The 15,775-nt window shown below is 50.8% G+C and overlaps 2 protein-coding genes across 2 annotated transcripts in view; one reads left to right on the top strand and one right to left on the bottom strand.

Moving 5' to 3' along the window:
- MEGF6 (multiple EGF like domains 6) overlaps nucleotides 1–11,648 on the bottom strand; it is a 102,903-nt gene extending 91,255 nt beyond the window's left edge. The window contains exons 1-4 of the mRNA XM_074848395.1: nucleotides 11,565–11,648; nucleotides 7,360–7,630; nucleotides 4,784–4,918; nucleotides 299–408 (exon numbers count right to left, since the gene is read on the bottom strand). Of these exons, the coding sequence (XP_074704496.1) occupies nucleotides 299–408; nucleotides 4,784–4,918; nucleotides 7,360–7,445 (331 nt within the window). The 5' untranslated portion in view covers nucleotides 7,446–7,630; nucleotides 11,565–11,648. The remainder of the gene's footprint in view (nucleotides 1–298; nucleotides 409–4,783; nucleotides 4,919–7,359; nucleotides 7,631–11,564) is intronic.
- TPRG1L (tumor protein p63 regulated 1 like) lies at nucleotides 10,642–15,688 on the top strand. The gene is made up of 5 exons (XM_074848402.1): nucleotides 10,642–10,870; nucleotides 10,950–11,041; nucleotides 12,549–12,725; nucleotides 13,348–13,501; nucleotides 14,258–15,688. The coding sequence occupies exons 1-5, from the start codon at nucleotides 10,661–10,663 to the stop codon at nucleotides 14,450–14,452; spliced, it is 828 nt and encodes a 275-aa protein (XP_074704503.1). The 5' UTR covers nucleotides 10,642–10,660; the 3' UTR covers nucleotides 14,453–15,688.
- Nucleotides 15,689–15,775: the final 87 nt, after the last annotated feature.

Here is a 15,775-nt window from a genome sequence, read left to right as displayed (position 1 = left end):
AACTCGAGAAATGAATGTGACTCTGAAAACCCTTTCACGCTGTGAGGAGGAAATTCTCCAAAAAGCAGAAAGCAACACAGAGCGCTTCCTGGGAAGGCAGAGAAAAATCTTTCTGACACACAGCTAAAATAAATAAAAATAAAAAAACAGAAGCAAACAACAAAAAAACCCCAGTTCTTTTTAAAGACATTTTTATAGCATTCACTGCAGGCACAGGACTTGAAATGAGCAGCCTTGGCCGAAAAGCCATCAGTGGCAGCAGCAAACAGAGAACCTCTCGGCAGAGCGCGACACTTACGGTGGAGGCAGCCGGCGTCCCCCCCGCGCTGGGCCCAGCCCGGGCAGCACCTGTAAGCGGGCTGGTGTCGCACCCTGTACGTCTGTCGGTAGCCAGTGTGATACGCAATTCTGAAACACAGCAAAACCCCCCGACAACGTTAATTCCTGCTGAACGAGGAAACGGGGAAGAACAGAAGCGGTAACTGTGGATGTAAATAAAGGGAGGGACTGGGTTTTCAAACGTGCTGACATTTTTTTCCACCTGGTCTAGCAATGATTGTTGATGCTAAGAAAATACTTCCTAATTTACTCTAATTGGGAACACCAGAGATGAGTGTCCAGGTCCTCACAACATCTCCCGCTCTTTTCCCCTTTTCTGAACTATTTCACACCTCTGAGCTCCTCTCCTAAACTACCTGTTAACAAAAGTAGTTTAAATTTTAAGAACAACAGGTATTTCAGTCCAGCTTCAGTGAGCACGAGCAGGTGTCTCGAGGGGCTGGTGAGCGAAAAAAAAATCATGAGAATCCTGATGGGAATATCAAGCTACTCAAAAAGCTCCACGCAGTTGCATTTTAAACAGCAAGGCTTCTGCGGGTCAGGCTGGCAGAACCGATTCCCTGATGGAAAGGGCTTTCGCCTCCTTGGTTCTCCTCCTGGCTCTCCTGGTGCAGCCAGCGCAGCCGTGCCCCGCGCGTGTCCACATCTTTCCCGTCTTCCTGAAACAGCCAGCAGCCCTCTCCAGCCCCACACAGCACCCGAAGCTCTGGCAGGGGATGCTGTGCGCGGGGGGAAGCTGAAGGTCCCTTTAACAACCCCCACCAGTTACTCCAGGGTGGGAGGCGGGGGGGTAGTCAAGCAGGGATTGATCTGAAGCATAAATAAATAAAAGCGACACTTCTTTCCTGGAAATCTGATGTTGTGTATATGTGAAAAATCGAAACACAGATAAAACTTTTGAAGCCGATTTTTAAAAAGCTCCTTTGGCAGAACATGAAACTGCTCCACCAAAGCAAATCGGACAAACAACAACAAATATTTGGCAGAGCAGATGTGTTGTACATGTCCACTGAAAATATTTATCCTAACTCAGTCTAGTTGTTTGATTTTGTCTGACTGTTTCTACAAAAGCCCCTAAATAACGGTGAACCATTAATTCCCCTGAAGGAAACCTTCGGCTACTCCTCTGTGCCAACCAGCATATGGAAGCACAGCTGAGAAAAATAAAAGCAGATACCAATTTTTTTGTACGAGCTGTTAACAAATTATGAAGGAAATGCTCGTGTTCCAGAAGCAGCTGAGAAAGCAATTTGCAGTCACTCAGGCACCAGAACAGCCAGCAATCAGGCGCAGATCCATCTGGATCCTCTCGGTATCAAGAGTTATGTCCCAGCCCAGCCCCGGGCACCCACGATGGGTGCGGGTGCTGCTAACACAAACGTTTGCTGCATGGGCTGCTCTGGAAAACGCTGTCCTCTTCATCCGGAATGAGAAGGACTGCACGGCCTCTTCCTTCTGCCCTGCGTAAGCTCAGAAATGGGGAGGAAAAGGTATTCTAAGAAATAGTAACGTAGGACAGCTCAGGACTAATCCTGGACTCCCTTCTGCTCCCATCAGCACCTTGAACAACCTCATCTCCATGAGCCTCAGGGGGCTCTACCCGACACTTCAGATCCTTGAGTCAGCCCAAGTGGGTTCTCAAGGAGATGCAAATATTTTGACAGCCTCAGCTGCCTGTGGATATCTGGGTGCTGCAGACTGGAAAGAACCACATAGGAGATAAAGTATCTTCAATGTTTCTGTTTTCTTTTGTATTTAAGGAGTCCCTGGCACAGAAAATGTTGAACAAGCCAGAACTAATGGAACCCAGGCTTAAAAACCCTGCTGTGCCCTGCTGCTGGAAAATCCATTTCCAGCCCCTCCGTTTCGTTACCGAGGGCTGAGCAAAGGTACCTCCTGTCCTTACCTAACTCAGGAAAGTTACACAACCAGCAGCAAAAGCATCATGATAGCAGGACTGACGAGAAGCCCAGCCCAGAGGATGCTCAGTTCATCTGCTGAGGAGCAGACGCTGAGCGGGGCCCGTGGCCTGGGGTTGCGGAGCAAAGTTCCTTCTGATTTTTGGGAAATGTTGCAAATCCAGTACTCTAGGCACAGATACAAGTCTTATAAAAAGAAATGCTACTGGTTTTGGAATGTACAAACTCAGCAGACGAGCACCTTGTCCCCTGCCTGTGCCAGCCCACCCTCCTTCCCCTGCCCACCCTCCGTAAACTGCACTTGGAGTTCAGGCAAAGCGATGGGGCTGTGGCAGTATCTGCAGCGCCGCAGGCATGCCCAGGAATTTTAGAAAATTAGTTAATGCTTCTAAAACTGCGGGTCAGTGATGTGTGGTCCAGCCCTGCCATCAGCAGCCCCTCGCAGGCAGGGCGGGCTCGGCAGCAGCCCTGAGCACTGCACCGGGAAGGATGGGCAGGGGCTGGATTCTCCCAGCCATGTCTGCGACCTCAACGGCACCGAGGCCGATTTCAGGCCAGCCCTGCGTGTGTCAGATCCTGGGGCTGTTAATGTGCTCCCCGAGCCCCGTGCTGCCAGAGCCGGGTCCAACTGGAGCAGCTCCAGCGGGCGAGAGGGAGGCTGCGCAGCATCCCTGGGAACGTCGAAACCGCGCGCTCCGCCGCCCTCGATTGCTCAGCACAGGAGCTTGGCAGGAGATCTCCTGTCTATTGGCATAAGCTTGCTGCTACACAGCTTAGAGTGAGGGGATATGGGACAAAATCTTGCCTGAGGAAAGTTCTGCTGATAAGTCCTTTTACTGTCTTGCTTCTAAAATTCCTTGGGTGAAATCCCTCACAGCACCTCTAGGCTTCACCTATTTTCATCAGGAACTGAGTGCTGGCACTAGGCTGTTCTGATGGTTACAACAAAGCACAACAGAAAGTTTCTTCATTTCAGTTCCTTGATTTACAATGTCAAAAACCTGCATTAAAGAACGAAAGGGACAGCTGGGTCTGAAGAGTTTCCAGCCTTTGAAGTAGAGGCAGACAGGGCACCTAGCATTTCAAAGTCCTCTCTTAAAACACGGTCAAAAGACGGACTCTGTTTGCTCCTTTATTACCACTACACAGATATCATCACCAAGATAATTACTGGCAATTACAGCTTAGGAGGAATTCCTGAAGTCAAGACTTAAAAGCTGTCTCTAGTCCAAGATGCTTCTTTGAAACTACTATTATCATTATTATTTTGTAAAGGCTTGTAACTGCCTAATGAGGCCGGAAAAGCAGGTGGAGCACAGAAGATTGGGCACGCTGTAGTTTGGCTGCTGTGTCAGTAAGAAAAGTTCACTATTTGCACCGTTGCACAAGTTCGGAGCCCTCCCTCTGCAACCCCTCCTTGCCTGGTCTCCTGGCTCCCAGCAAAGCCCAGTCAGTGGCTCAAGGGATACTACGACTCGTGGAACAACCGCATCTGTTCTCTGCTCAGAGCACATTCAAACTCCTTCCTCGCACGCGCGAGCGGAACTCCGCTGAGCTGTGACCCCCTTCTGCCGTGGGCCCGAGCACGGTCCTGCTCCCGGGGCCAGAGGAACCGAGGGGCCGGCAGCGAAGCCTCTGGCCACCGCCACAGCAGCCGCCGGCCTCACAGAGCAGCGCTTGCACCATGGCCACTTTTATTCTATATTTTTAGACCATGCGCAATAAACCTCGCTTGGACCCAGCTACCACCTTCAGCTCTGTAAAACCACAGAGGCGTTGAGATGTCTCTGCTTTGAGGCCAAGATGTCTAAAGATCCAGGAGCAATGCACAGGATGTGATTGAGGCATCGCATTGGTGTGGCACGATCACGGCAAACAGACGTAATACACCGTCAGAAGGGTGCAAACGGCTCACCACAACCACAAAGCTCTAGAACAAGAGTGATGTATCTTCTTGTTGGGAATTCCTTAACAGCTTAAAAACTCTTAGCGCCACAGAGATGCCAGGCAGGGTCAGAAACCCCTCCAGCTAGACACACAAAGGGTTTGCAGATCGCTCATAGTTTTAGCCAAGAAAAATGTCTAATAAAATAGCTCTACTCTTTACAGTGAATTTGTGGGTTCAGAGCCATCTCTGTCTGCACGAGGCTCTCCCTTTACATCAACCCCCAACTGAACTGCTCCATCACCCTAAAGCCAGACGGCCGAAGGCCAGGTACCAGGTGCTGGGTGGGGACCGAGGAGCCACAGCATGTTGCCTGGTCACTAAGACTCCTCAGAAGGCACCAGGAAGCTGCCGAGGCCGTTTCCCGTATCAGCCCACAGCCCGGGCAGCAGGATGGGCACATGTGGGGCTGTTCCCAGCCCTCCCCTCCTGTGCCCAGGGCCTGGAGCTGCGCAGCCACTGCCGGCGCGACAGGCTCTCCCCTCACAGACACAAAGTGAGCACCAAGCTCTCGTCCCCGCCACTGCTGGTGAGAAGGAATCAGTTATCATCGTGCAAGGGGCGAAGGAAGGACACGTACCTGCGCTCGTAGCCCACGCACCACCGCCGTCCTCCGCAGTCCTGCTTCCACACCTTGAGGGTGCGGGTGAAGGCCTGGACGCACGGCTGCCGCTGCCCCACGATCGCCAGCTCCTGCTCCACGCAGACGTTCGGCCTGGGACAGAGAAACAGAGGGGTAGGGGGGTCTGCACGTGCTGCCAGGAGCGCGGCACTTCCACCTCTCAGACGGGCGCCAGCTTGGGGCAACTCCATTTCCTTACTGGCAGAGCGGGAAGATCTCATGCAATACACAGGAGTTCCCTCCTCGTTTAATTAAATCGGCGCAGGGAAAAGAAATCTGCCAGGTTGGCCAGCCACAAGCGGTTGTCAAATGCGACCTATTCCCCTCCCCTAAAAACTCTTGGAGTTTTTAGGTTAAAGACTGGAGAACTACAGGGTGAACAGCGCAAACCCGTATTTATAGCTGGAAAATGGCCACACAGAGAGGACACGTTGAGTAATCCCGTGCTGCGAGTCGGAGCCAGACACAGGAAGCCTGCTCTGTCCCGAACCCCCTCCTCAAAGATCTGCAGCCCGATACGGTAACAGAAATCTAAAGCAATATGGTTTTATAACACTGCAACATCGCAAACCTCAGTGAGGTTGGGAAGCTGCTGACATTTCGTACCCCTAGGTCCTGGGACGCTCTACAGCCCACTTGAAAAATGCAGCAGTTTTTTTTCCACTGATACATTAAGGCTAGTTTTTAGCCTTAAAACAGAGAGGATGGATCAGAAAAGAGGCAGCAGCCTACACGATATGGCGGCACAATAACTTCTCTGTTTGTCCATTCCGTCCACTCTCAGTTAACGGAGGACACATACGCTTTCTTTGCACCTAGGGGATTACTTCCCTGACTATTGTCATTGCAAACACCAATGATATCTGTGTCTTCTGACAGTGTTTGGGAAAAAAAATTATGCTGCCACTAGAAATGATACATCATGTTATTGATACTGCTTTAAATCAGAACTCAGTTTGCTGTCTCAGACACTTTCTCACTCATTCAGAGGTAAGGGCTGCAAGACTAATTCCAGTAAACAAAGTGAACCTATATAATCCAGTGAGCAAGAAAATAAGGAAAATGCCATTTGCACTTTATTTCTTTTCTAATCCAAACTCTCACCAAATATGAGTCAGTAATTTTAACTAAGAATGAAGAGGGAAACAGTCGCCCCTGACTTAATAAGCTATGAGCCGTTCATTATTTGGGAGTGCTTCTGTTGCTTCCAAGTCTTCAAAAGGGACCGAGTGTTTTCACAAAAATACTTTCTATAAAAGAAGTTAAACGAAATAATTTGGACGTGGTGAAGCATAGAGATTGCAGCTGGCATCTGACTGCTCCAGGACGTTCAATTACACGGTGGTTACAGCCAGCCTGGCAGTGCCTGTGGGATTAATGGCATGTTTCCTTCCCCCTCCAGCTCTGCTTGAAAATCTCCTCTCGTCATCCCCGCATGTGGCCACTGCCGAGCCGTTTGGCTCGCAAAGCTCCGCACACATCACTTCACCAGTACAACAGTCCCCGGCGCTAATGGCGATGGCCAGAGACGCCGTTTTCTTTCGAGAGCGTCTGCGTAGGCAGAGAGCCGTGAGGCGACGTGGAGCAGCATTTCCCTGCCGCCGGCAGCCTGTGGGCGCCTCGCTCCGAGCTGCCCGCGCCTCCAAACCCAGGGCTGAAAGGAACCGCAAGAACAAGGTTGGCGGCAGCACCAGTCTGGTGTCATTTCTTACAGCGAAGAAAGGTTCTTGTGTGCCCCAAAGAGTGGCTGTGTCTGTGACAGTGCCCTGTGGGAAGTGACAGCACTGCCCAGGCGCTGGCGTTGTCTCCTCTCTGACACGCTGGCACGCGTCTCGTGGCTAGTGTCTCATCCCAGAACTCCTAAAAGTACTTGTCAAGGCAGGAGCACAAAATCTGACACACGGAGAAAAGGCATCTTCCTGAAAAACCTTTATCTGCTGAAAAGGACCCCTTTTCAATCAACAAGTTCAAAACACCAGGGAGAGGAGCTTGGAGTTCACACACCAGGCAACACTGGGCTCATTTACAAAAAGAATTAGAGCAATCCCCTGCACCGAGAGATCATCTTCTGGCAGGAGACCAAATTTGCAAGGAAGTTTTCCAAAAGAGCCAAACGATTAACACCAAACTGCAACTGTAAAATTGAATTAAAAAGAACGGACTGCGTGCTGCTGGAGTAACAGCAAAAGGGGGAAACACGCAGTGAGAAAGATACGCAAAGTGCAATAAAAATAGCGGGTCTGTGGAGACAGGTCAAACTCTGCCCAGCGATCACCCCTTGCGCTCACACAACAGCAACGTTTCAGTTAAAAACAGTGACTTACCTCCCACAAGCAAGGACTATCCCGATTTTCAAATTTTTATTCCTCTTTATGTACATCTGGTACTAGATAAAGAAACACAGAGCAGCCCTCCCTCCCCTTCACTCCCTCTGCTCTTCCTTTCACCCTTGATTTTAAAATACTGTATTTAGCTTCTGCTGTACAGTTCCCTGCCCTATGAAAACACCCCTGTACTTTTTTCTTGCTACTTACATATGGGGCTGAAGTTTGCTCCCAGAAGCAAGAGAAGACATTCTCAATGCAAGGATGAGTGACAGTGCCACCGCATGAAACTCCATCGCAACAGCTCCTCTCTCCCTCCCAAGGTGCGTCCAGCGGGTGCCTAGAAAACCTCACCCCCTTCTCAAGCACGACGTGCGAGTTCCTGTTCCTCACCGGAGCACGCTCCTGGCTGCCTCCTGCTCCCAGCTTGCCGGTGTCTCTCTCTCACAAAGCACAATGCTGTTGGAGCACACGGGAATTCCTGCACGGGGAGGGCAGATTTATCATTCCGAGACGCTTCCTCCCGTGCAGGTTCAGTTCAGCAAGTTTCTTCAGTCCATGGGAAATGATTACAGTGCAGATTGTCGCTGGGTTTTCCCCAAAACCAAACCTGGCTTCTTATGCTCCTTTGCTCGTAGTGGAATGCACTGAAGTGACTTTTCCTTCTGGCATTTGCTTCCTGACAAAGCCCAAAGACCCTGGGGCTCACAAGACCTGGGTTCTGTCCAGCAGCGAAGCCCCATGTGGGTTTAGTTAACTCGGAGTCACGATCCACTTCACAAGGCAAGATAAAAATCAGCACTCGGCGAGGGAAAGGAAAAAGGAGGGCTGCTCTCCTGCGCCGAGAAGCCCACCTCCCAGGGGGCTTTCCCCAAAGCAGGCAGAGTGCTCCTTTACCCCATCTGCATAGGTGAAGGCACCCTGCTGCTGCAGCCCCCACCCCGTCCCCCGGAGAGGGGAGTGAGTAACTCCTGCACACACACACTGAGAGCAGCTTCCCTGCGTTTCAAGGGAGCAACGGAACTTTCCCCCTGCCTTTCCCAGGTCTAGCTCCTTTCCCTCACATGCTCTCTTGTTTCTTTTCTTGCTGACAGTCAGAAATCCCTCCCACCAGCTGTGTCCAGCCCCGAGGAGAGGAGGGGGGAAACGCTGCAGAACAGTAGCAGAAACGATTCAGGTTTGTTTCTCCAAAGACAGCTCTTTTGCACTACCCAAGGCCAACTCAGTGCACACCACCCAAAATCCCTTTCCCAGCAGCTCTAAAAATATCCCACAGAGATTTAATCTTTCCTATGCACTCTAACAGATAACAAAATTGATCACTGCCCAAGGAAATCCTGCTGCGCACGTAAAATGGACAGGGACACATCCCACCTGCCCTCGGCTGCTAGAGCACTGTTAAACGACCAGTTCCCAGGGTGGTGGGGGAATACGCTGGGCAAAGAGGGAGTTGGGCAACAAGATTAAATTGCTGTCTGCTTTTTCCCACCAAACTCCCTACGACGCGGGGAATCAGCACAAAAAGAGGCGTTGATAAGGGTTTGGCTGAAGCTGGGTGACAGTCCGCTGGGCCCTGGCGAAACGAGAAAGCAGAGAGACATGCCCGAGCCTAATTCTCAGAGGGTTCACTGCTAAGAAGAGGAGAGCAGAGATGCTGCACAAAAACTCTCCCCCCTCAAGAACCTGCCAGCAAACTCTCACCAAGGGCAAGAAGGAACCAAAGCCACAGCTGGGCACTGCTCCCTGCCCTGGGGCAGCCCCAGGCAGACCCCACCTGCCGCAAATACTGATTTCTGTGGGAGAAGGAGGATAAGCAGGTTGGGGTAGTTTCAGTGCCCGTGCCACGCACATGCTTTGGTGCTGCAAAACAACCGTTACATCAAGACTAAAGTGACCCACGAGTCATGCCCAGAAGTTGGCAGCTCCTGGAAGAAACTGAGGCAGCTGCTTTTTACACTTTAACGCTTCCAGAGTCACAGCAGTTGCAAAAATCATTCAGGTCAGAGAAAAAAAGCAGGTAAGAGGGGCTGATGTTCCCACTTAGAAGTATCTGCCAAGCCTAACAGATGGGAAGAAAACATCTTTCATTCTTCCTAGAGAAGAAAGGCAACTACACAAAGATGTTTTATAATGATGGAGAGAGCTCCAGGACACAATAAATTCAGGCCTCCGTTCTCCTGTCAGGACTTTAAAAGCTGGGATATTCCTTACAGTAAGACTGCTCCTGGTTAGTCTTTCAGTGCCAAGTTACTGCTGCTGCCTAGAAGCTTTCCTGGCACTTCGCTGATCCTCTGTTTGGGTCCCACTCTCGCAAACACAGCGCTGGGTACACGGTACCTGGACTTGTAAGACGTCCAGGTGAAAGCTCTGGGCATGGCGAGGGACCCGTGGCTCCCAGCCATGAGCAGATGCCCGCGGGCAGGGCAGGGAGCCTGCCCTCCAGCCCCACGGGCAGGGAGCAGGCAGAGCAGAGCGGGGTTCCCTCTCCGGGACAGGGATCGCTCCCAGGCCGGCCACGGCTCCCACGCTGCGTCCTGGGTGACAACCCTGGCTGCCACCCAGGCAGGAGTCACCCGACCGAGAGTCTCCAGGCCGGGCTGGCTGCAGGGAGGAGAGGAGGCTCCGGTGGAAAAAGCTGAGCTTTGAGCACAGCACCTGCTCCACAATTCCTTCTCAAGACACTTTAAAGGAAGTGATGAGGCTTCCCGTGTCAATAGGCTCACATGAGCAAGGGCTGCAGAGAAGTTGTGAATCCATGCAAAAGATGGGTATCGGAAACCCCGTACTGTCTGCACACTCTGTTTAATATGTTTTCAATTTTCTACCACTTCCCAGCACAACTGCCAGCTGAAGATGTCATCCTCTGGCTCAGGGTTAAACAGCCCTGGAAGGTGGTCAGAGATACAATACAGTTCCATAACTAGTGATGATATCTGCGATAACACCAGAGACCACAGAAATATAAATATTGACTTGCCATTCATTCTCCAGCATCTTTTAATCTTTGCTATCAAGTATGCTGAACGTGGCACAGGCTTTAGGGCTCTAAACTTGTCGTTCTGCCTCACTCTGTCACCTCCCTGTGCTTCGGCAGCCACACTGCACCAGGAAATTTTAAGCAGATGGTATTTAAGGACTCTGTACATCTGACCAAGATTTGCTTCACAGTAGCTCTACCCAGCCGCTGCAGACCCACAAATCTCACCGCTCTGGGGGTGTCTCGGACTTTTGTGTAAGTTCATGGTGGCAGAGCCCAGCGCTTCCTGCGTGCGCGTCCTTTCCCCGGGCCAGAAAACCCACGGGGGAGCCGGGACAGGCCTCGCCCGGCCCCGGGGGGCAGCGGGGACATCCCGGGGGGGCCGTCTCGGCGCTGCGGGGGTGAGCGCACGCGTGTCCCAGCCTCACCCCCGCGGGCCGGCGCGGAGCCGAGCGGGAGGAGGCGGCCGCCGGGGTTACCGCCCGCCCCGCCCCGGAAGGCGGCGAGCGCCCGGCCCGGCCCGGCCCCGCCGCGATGCTGCAGCTCCGGGACGCGGAGGAGGGCGGCCCGGCCGGCGGCAGCCCCGGCAGCAGCCCCGGGGCCGCGGCCCTGCTGGTACCGGGGGAGGCCGGGCCGCCCTTCGAGCCGGGCCCCGCCGAGCCCCCGCCCCGCCGCACGCTGCAGCCGCTCCGCGTCCGCACCGCCACCCGCGGCGGCCGGCTCCGGCAGTACTTCGTGTTCCGGGTACGGCCCCGCCGCGCCGGGCCGGGCCGCGCCGGGCCCCCGAACCCCCCCGTAACCTCTCCCTTCTCCCCGTCTGTAGCCCGGCACCATCGAGCAAGCGGTCAGCGAGATCCGCGCCGTCGTGCTGCCCGCCGAGGACGGGGAGGTGCAGAGCGTCTGGCTGCTCACCGAGTGAGTGCCGCGGCGGGACCGGGCTGGGGGAGAGGCCGCGGGCGAGGCCTGGGGCGGGGGGAGAGGCCGCAGAGGCCGCGGGCGAGGCGCCAGCCCAGGCCCGGGGCTACCGGATGCCGCAGAGGCCTGGGCCTGGGGAGAGGCCCCAAAGGCCACGGGCAAGGCCCCAGCCCAGGCCCAGGGCTGTGGGACGCCAGGCAAGGCCCAGGCCCAGGCCTGTCACATCCACATTTCAAACACCCACGCTCTGCCACGCACTTTTCTATTAATGTCTTGTAAATATTAGTGCCTGTCAATGCACTGGCCTCAGACCAGCGCTGTGAGGGGGCCCAGAGTGGCTGTACCGTGTCGCTGTTTCTGTATAACCCACCCCAGGGCAGGATTCAGGTACAAGCTCCTGAGTTAACTCATTACAAAATCCAGCACCGTACAGAATTCGTACGCTAAAGCGACCAACGTGGCTTCATAAACTACTTCACCAAAAGCCAGGCCCACGCACCCAGATACAGGCTCTGTAACTCACCGACAGACAACCCGAAGCTGACGGAATTTGCACGGTATCAGGCCTGGGGAGAGGAGCACAGCACTGCTTCTTGGGAACAACGCGCGGCCGGCTTGGCAAGCCCCGAGCAGCCCGTGGGGCGAGCAGAAGGCAGGGGCGGTCTCGGTCTGTTGGGTGGGAGAGGCAGAGGAGGGTTCACGGCCGGCAGGAACGCTCCAGCCCAGGGCCTGGCCCCACTCTTCGCACTCACCTTTACACAGCGAGAGTGGCTTTGGTCTCGTCAGCTTTACATCAGTGCCTCTGTTGAAACAATAGACAGGAAAGGCAATTAAATTGATAACACTAAAAATAAGCTGTAGCAGATTTCAAAGATGGTAGTTTAAAAGCTGAGCTCATTACCCTTAAGAGTGAAAAGATGACCTACTCTTAGGTTGCCCTAAGGATGAAACAGTATTACAGCTGTGATGATTCAACAACGTGGTCTGGCAAAACTCAGGGAAAGGTGAGGTCTTTTATTCGTGAAATTTAAAGAAACCAACTAATTTTTGAACATACAGACTGTTCTTACAGAGGAAAACACTAAGTCAGACCACACAGTTGAGTAAAACTATTTCTCTCCCCTGAACGAGCACCAATGCAGTTAATTTAGCCAATACGGCAACACGCTAACAGCGCGGTATTAAACACTTACTGGGAGAGTTGCTGGAGACTCGTCTGCCCCATTAAGTAGCATTTGTTCTTGAGTAACAGGAGATAGCACTAGAGCTCTCTCAAGACCTCTCAAGAAAAACTTTGATTTTCCCAGTATTTTCATGTGTTGTAGCATGACTGTGCTGTGACATTCAACCTCTTATCAGACTTGCTGATTCAAAGCAAAGGCCGTAATGGAAAATACAGCATTACCAAGACTTAGATTTGTTCTCCTTAGCGGCTCTTCTACCTGTCAAGCTGGTGTTTCTAGCCAGCAATCAAAACTGCTAAAGCTCAGTCGCGTTATCTCACCAGAATTGACCACTGGAACAACGAGAAGGAGCGTCTTGTTCTTATCACGGATTGGTCCCTCCTGATCTGCAAATACAACTTCATCAGCCTGCAGTGCCAGCACGTAACCAGGGTTTCCCTTGGCGCAGTCGATACCATCTCTGTGGGAGAGTTTGAGTTCCCACCTAAATCCCTGAACAGGCAAGTTGCCGTAGTAACACCGTAACGTTATTGTAATTCTCGTATTGTTACTGTGATGGTTTGAGCTGTCAACCTTCATCACTGACCACTGGCCAAGTTGGAGAATTCTTCCTCTCGTTGGTGTCCCTTCACACACAATTACTGAAGCGTCATTAGGCCACCCCAGAGTAGCTGCTGCTGTGCTGGGACTGTTAGTTATGTTAAAAGCAAGTTGCTCGAGGGCTTTCAAGATAAGCTGAACAGATTTGGGAGCGGAAGTGGACCCCCATTCTGTAATGCAGTGAGTAGCAGCAGCAGTAGTACCACCTCAGCATGACTAGGAAGCCGCGTGTAAGTGGCGGCTCATACGTAAACGCAGGCTATCACAGGCAACACAGCTCAGGGGTTGCATCCTGGGTGTCTGATGAGTGTAACCTGTTTGCACTTGGCTTATAAGAACAGACCTTTGTGTAGCTCAGGGGCTGAATTCTTCTATTACTGTTCTAGAGGAAAAACTAACTATCAAGCTTATGTTTCAGCTTCCAGTTTTAAGCAGGTCTTTTTCAGACTGTACATTTCTAATTAAACTTGCCTCAAAGACTTGAAAATCTTACCATATTGATTCTGCTGTCTTCAACATCAGGCGGGAAGGTGTCGGCATTCGCATTCAGTGGGACAAGCAAAGTCGGGCCTCCTTCATAAACAGATGGAACCCATGGTCCACAAACATCCCGTACGTCACCTTCACCGAACACCCGATGGCAGATGCTGACGAGAAGGTCGCGTCCCTTTGCCTAGTAAGGACGTCACCTCTCCTGTTCTAGAGGGCTGGTTGATCTCCTAGGCTGGAGACAACTTCATTGTTTTGAAAAGATAGAGCAGTTAAAGAGAAGTCGTTAAATCAGAGAGACAGAACTTAGAGCTGTAAGGTACATTTCCCCACTCCCCAAATTCTGAGCTGCAGGGCAGCCCAACTGACGGTTTTTGCCAGCTGCCCCTAAATGGTTTACACAAGAGGGAAGCTGAAACTTCTAGAAGTGCAGAATCCTGTAAAATCCAGAAGAAAATGGATCTTGGTGCTATTCCTACTCTTGCTTACCTGGCAGGCTGATGCCTGGCTTTTCCTCTAGGACTGCCAGCCAATTAAACAGAGTTTAGTGGCTAACTGTAAACCTTCACTTAGGTGGTTCTCGGGTTTTTTTCCCCCAATAGCTGCTTTCCTCTGAAAGTCTCCTTAAAAACAGAACACTGTAGTGATTTAAGTTCACACATCAGAGATAAGGGCAGGAGAACTAGTCAGAAATAAACAGTATTAGATAAGATTAGATAAATCTTGACATATCCAGCCCATGTGTGGTTACATGTAAATAGTGCCCTGGTGTGAAGTTAACATTAAGCTTAAGTGTCAGAATGTAAAGTTTATCATGGCACATGAGATCCACGACAACTACAGCTTTAGTGTTCACCCTTTACAGTTCAACAGCAGCAGCTGTTTGCCTCACAATTTTTGAAACCATGGAAAAACATCAAGGTGATATTTTTTTTTCTTTCAGATGGAAAACTTTAAAACTCAGCTAATTCAAGCTGTGAAGAAAGCCCACAAGGAGTGTCCGTTGCCAGGGAGGGCTAACGGCGTGCTAGTGCTGGAGCGTCCTCTTCTGATCGAGACTTACCTGGGATTGATGTCCTTCATCAACAACGAGGCCAAGCTTGGCTACTCCATGACAAGGGGCAAAATTGGATTTTAAAATTCATTGCATTTTAAAATTCATTCCATTTAATCTTTTCAAGGGAAGGTGATTTGATATCGGTCTCCTGGGGAGAGCACGCTGTGTGGCAGAATACTCGATAATCAAAGCGAGGAAGTTCGGGGAACAGAGGGGTGGTCGTAGGTCTGATGGTTCACGGGGGGCCTTGGTTGTGGTCAGATCAATCTGCAGCAGACACAGGTACTGTCATTCACGTGGTTTGTATCTAATTTACAGCTCTTCCTGGTTCTTAGTGGTATTTTCCATTTCTAACTACGTGTTCGTCCCTGTTCATTAGGTGCGATTGGTATCTGCTACAAACACTCCGCACAAATATCCAAGATAGAGTAGAACGTTGGTGCTGTATTACACTTGTGTCCCTAGAGATGGTGTCAAATCACATCATGTGCTTGGGATTGATTTGTATTGTTTAAAGAGGCGTTAGTGTTCACAATTACAGTAATCTTCGCATTTTGATTAGTGCCTGTTCAGAATTTTGAAAGCTGTGTCAGTCATTCTTTAGCAAAACAGAGTCAGCAAATGTTGTTAAAGCTGTACTGTTTCGTCTGCTCAGAAGCACGTCAACTATTTGTAAACTGAACTATATGGCTGAGTATACATTTATTAGCTTTTTACCTCCCTCTAAGAACCTAGTCTAACTTCCTAGTTTCTTATGTATGTATTCTATGGCTGCAGCAAGAAAAAAGTCTTGAGAGAATATTGCTAAAGGCCTCACAAACACATTTGCCTTCAAAGCTATTATTTATAAAACTGAATAGCAATTCTATTTTGATTAGATTTATATTCTTAAGCAATTTTGCTTAAATCTATACTCTAGTTTGGGACAGCAGCAGTGCAGAACTTTTTAGTGGAGACAGAAAATTTGAAGCACTGAATGTCAACCTTAATTACACATCCTTGCACCTGATCTCACACAGAGGTCCAGTAATGAAATTCAGAAGCAGCGTCAAGAGACACAAGTGAAATGAGGTTACTCTGACAACTCTGACAAGCTTTGCGATCGAGTATGACCTACACGTGCCGTTTTATCAGAGCCCTGATCCATGCAACTACAGTGCTGAACGAATGCTGTGCTGCTGTGGTGCTTTTGGAACTTAAAGTAGATGTGTGTTTAGGAAACTTATGATGGAATGCAGCAGTTTGCATGCCTCTCTCAATGCATTTCCTAAGATGTCTATTTTCATTAATCTTGCAGTAAAGTTAAATTTCAACTCAGTTTGTTCTTCGTTCTTCATTTTGTGGAGGCTGAAGTTAATAGTAGAATTAAAAACATCCAGTAGATTCCTGACCAGTGGGCTCCCT

The sequence above is a fragment of the Strix aluco genome, chromosome 22 (assembly GCF_031877795.1).
Source record: "Strix aluco isolate bStrAlu1 chromosome 22, bStrAlu1.hap1, whole genome shotgun sequence".
Classification (NCBI taxonomy): domain Eukaryota; kingdom Metazoa; phylum Chordata; class Aves; order Strigiformes; family Strigidae; genus Strix; species Strix aluco.
Note: the sequence above shows the minus strand (reverse complement) of the source record. Positions and strands in the feature narration are given on the sequence as shown.

What these genes read in the sequence shown, in the direction of transcription:
- TPRG1L (XM_074848402.1), top strand. Translation starts at nt 10,661, where the DNA reads ATGCTGCAGCTCCGGGACGCGGAGGAGGGCGGCCCGGCCGGCGGCAGC. An exon ending in GGCAGTACTTCGTGTTCCGG is followed by an intron (nt 10,871 to 10,949) that starts GTACGGCCCCGC and finishes CCCCGTCTGTAG; the next exon opens with CCCGGCACCATCGAGCAAGC. An exon ending in CCACCTAAATCCCTGAACAG is followed by an intron (nt 12,726 to 13,347) that starts GCAAGTTGCCGT and finishes CTTCAACATCAG; the next exon opens with GCGGGAAGGTGTCGGCATTC.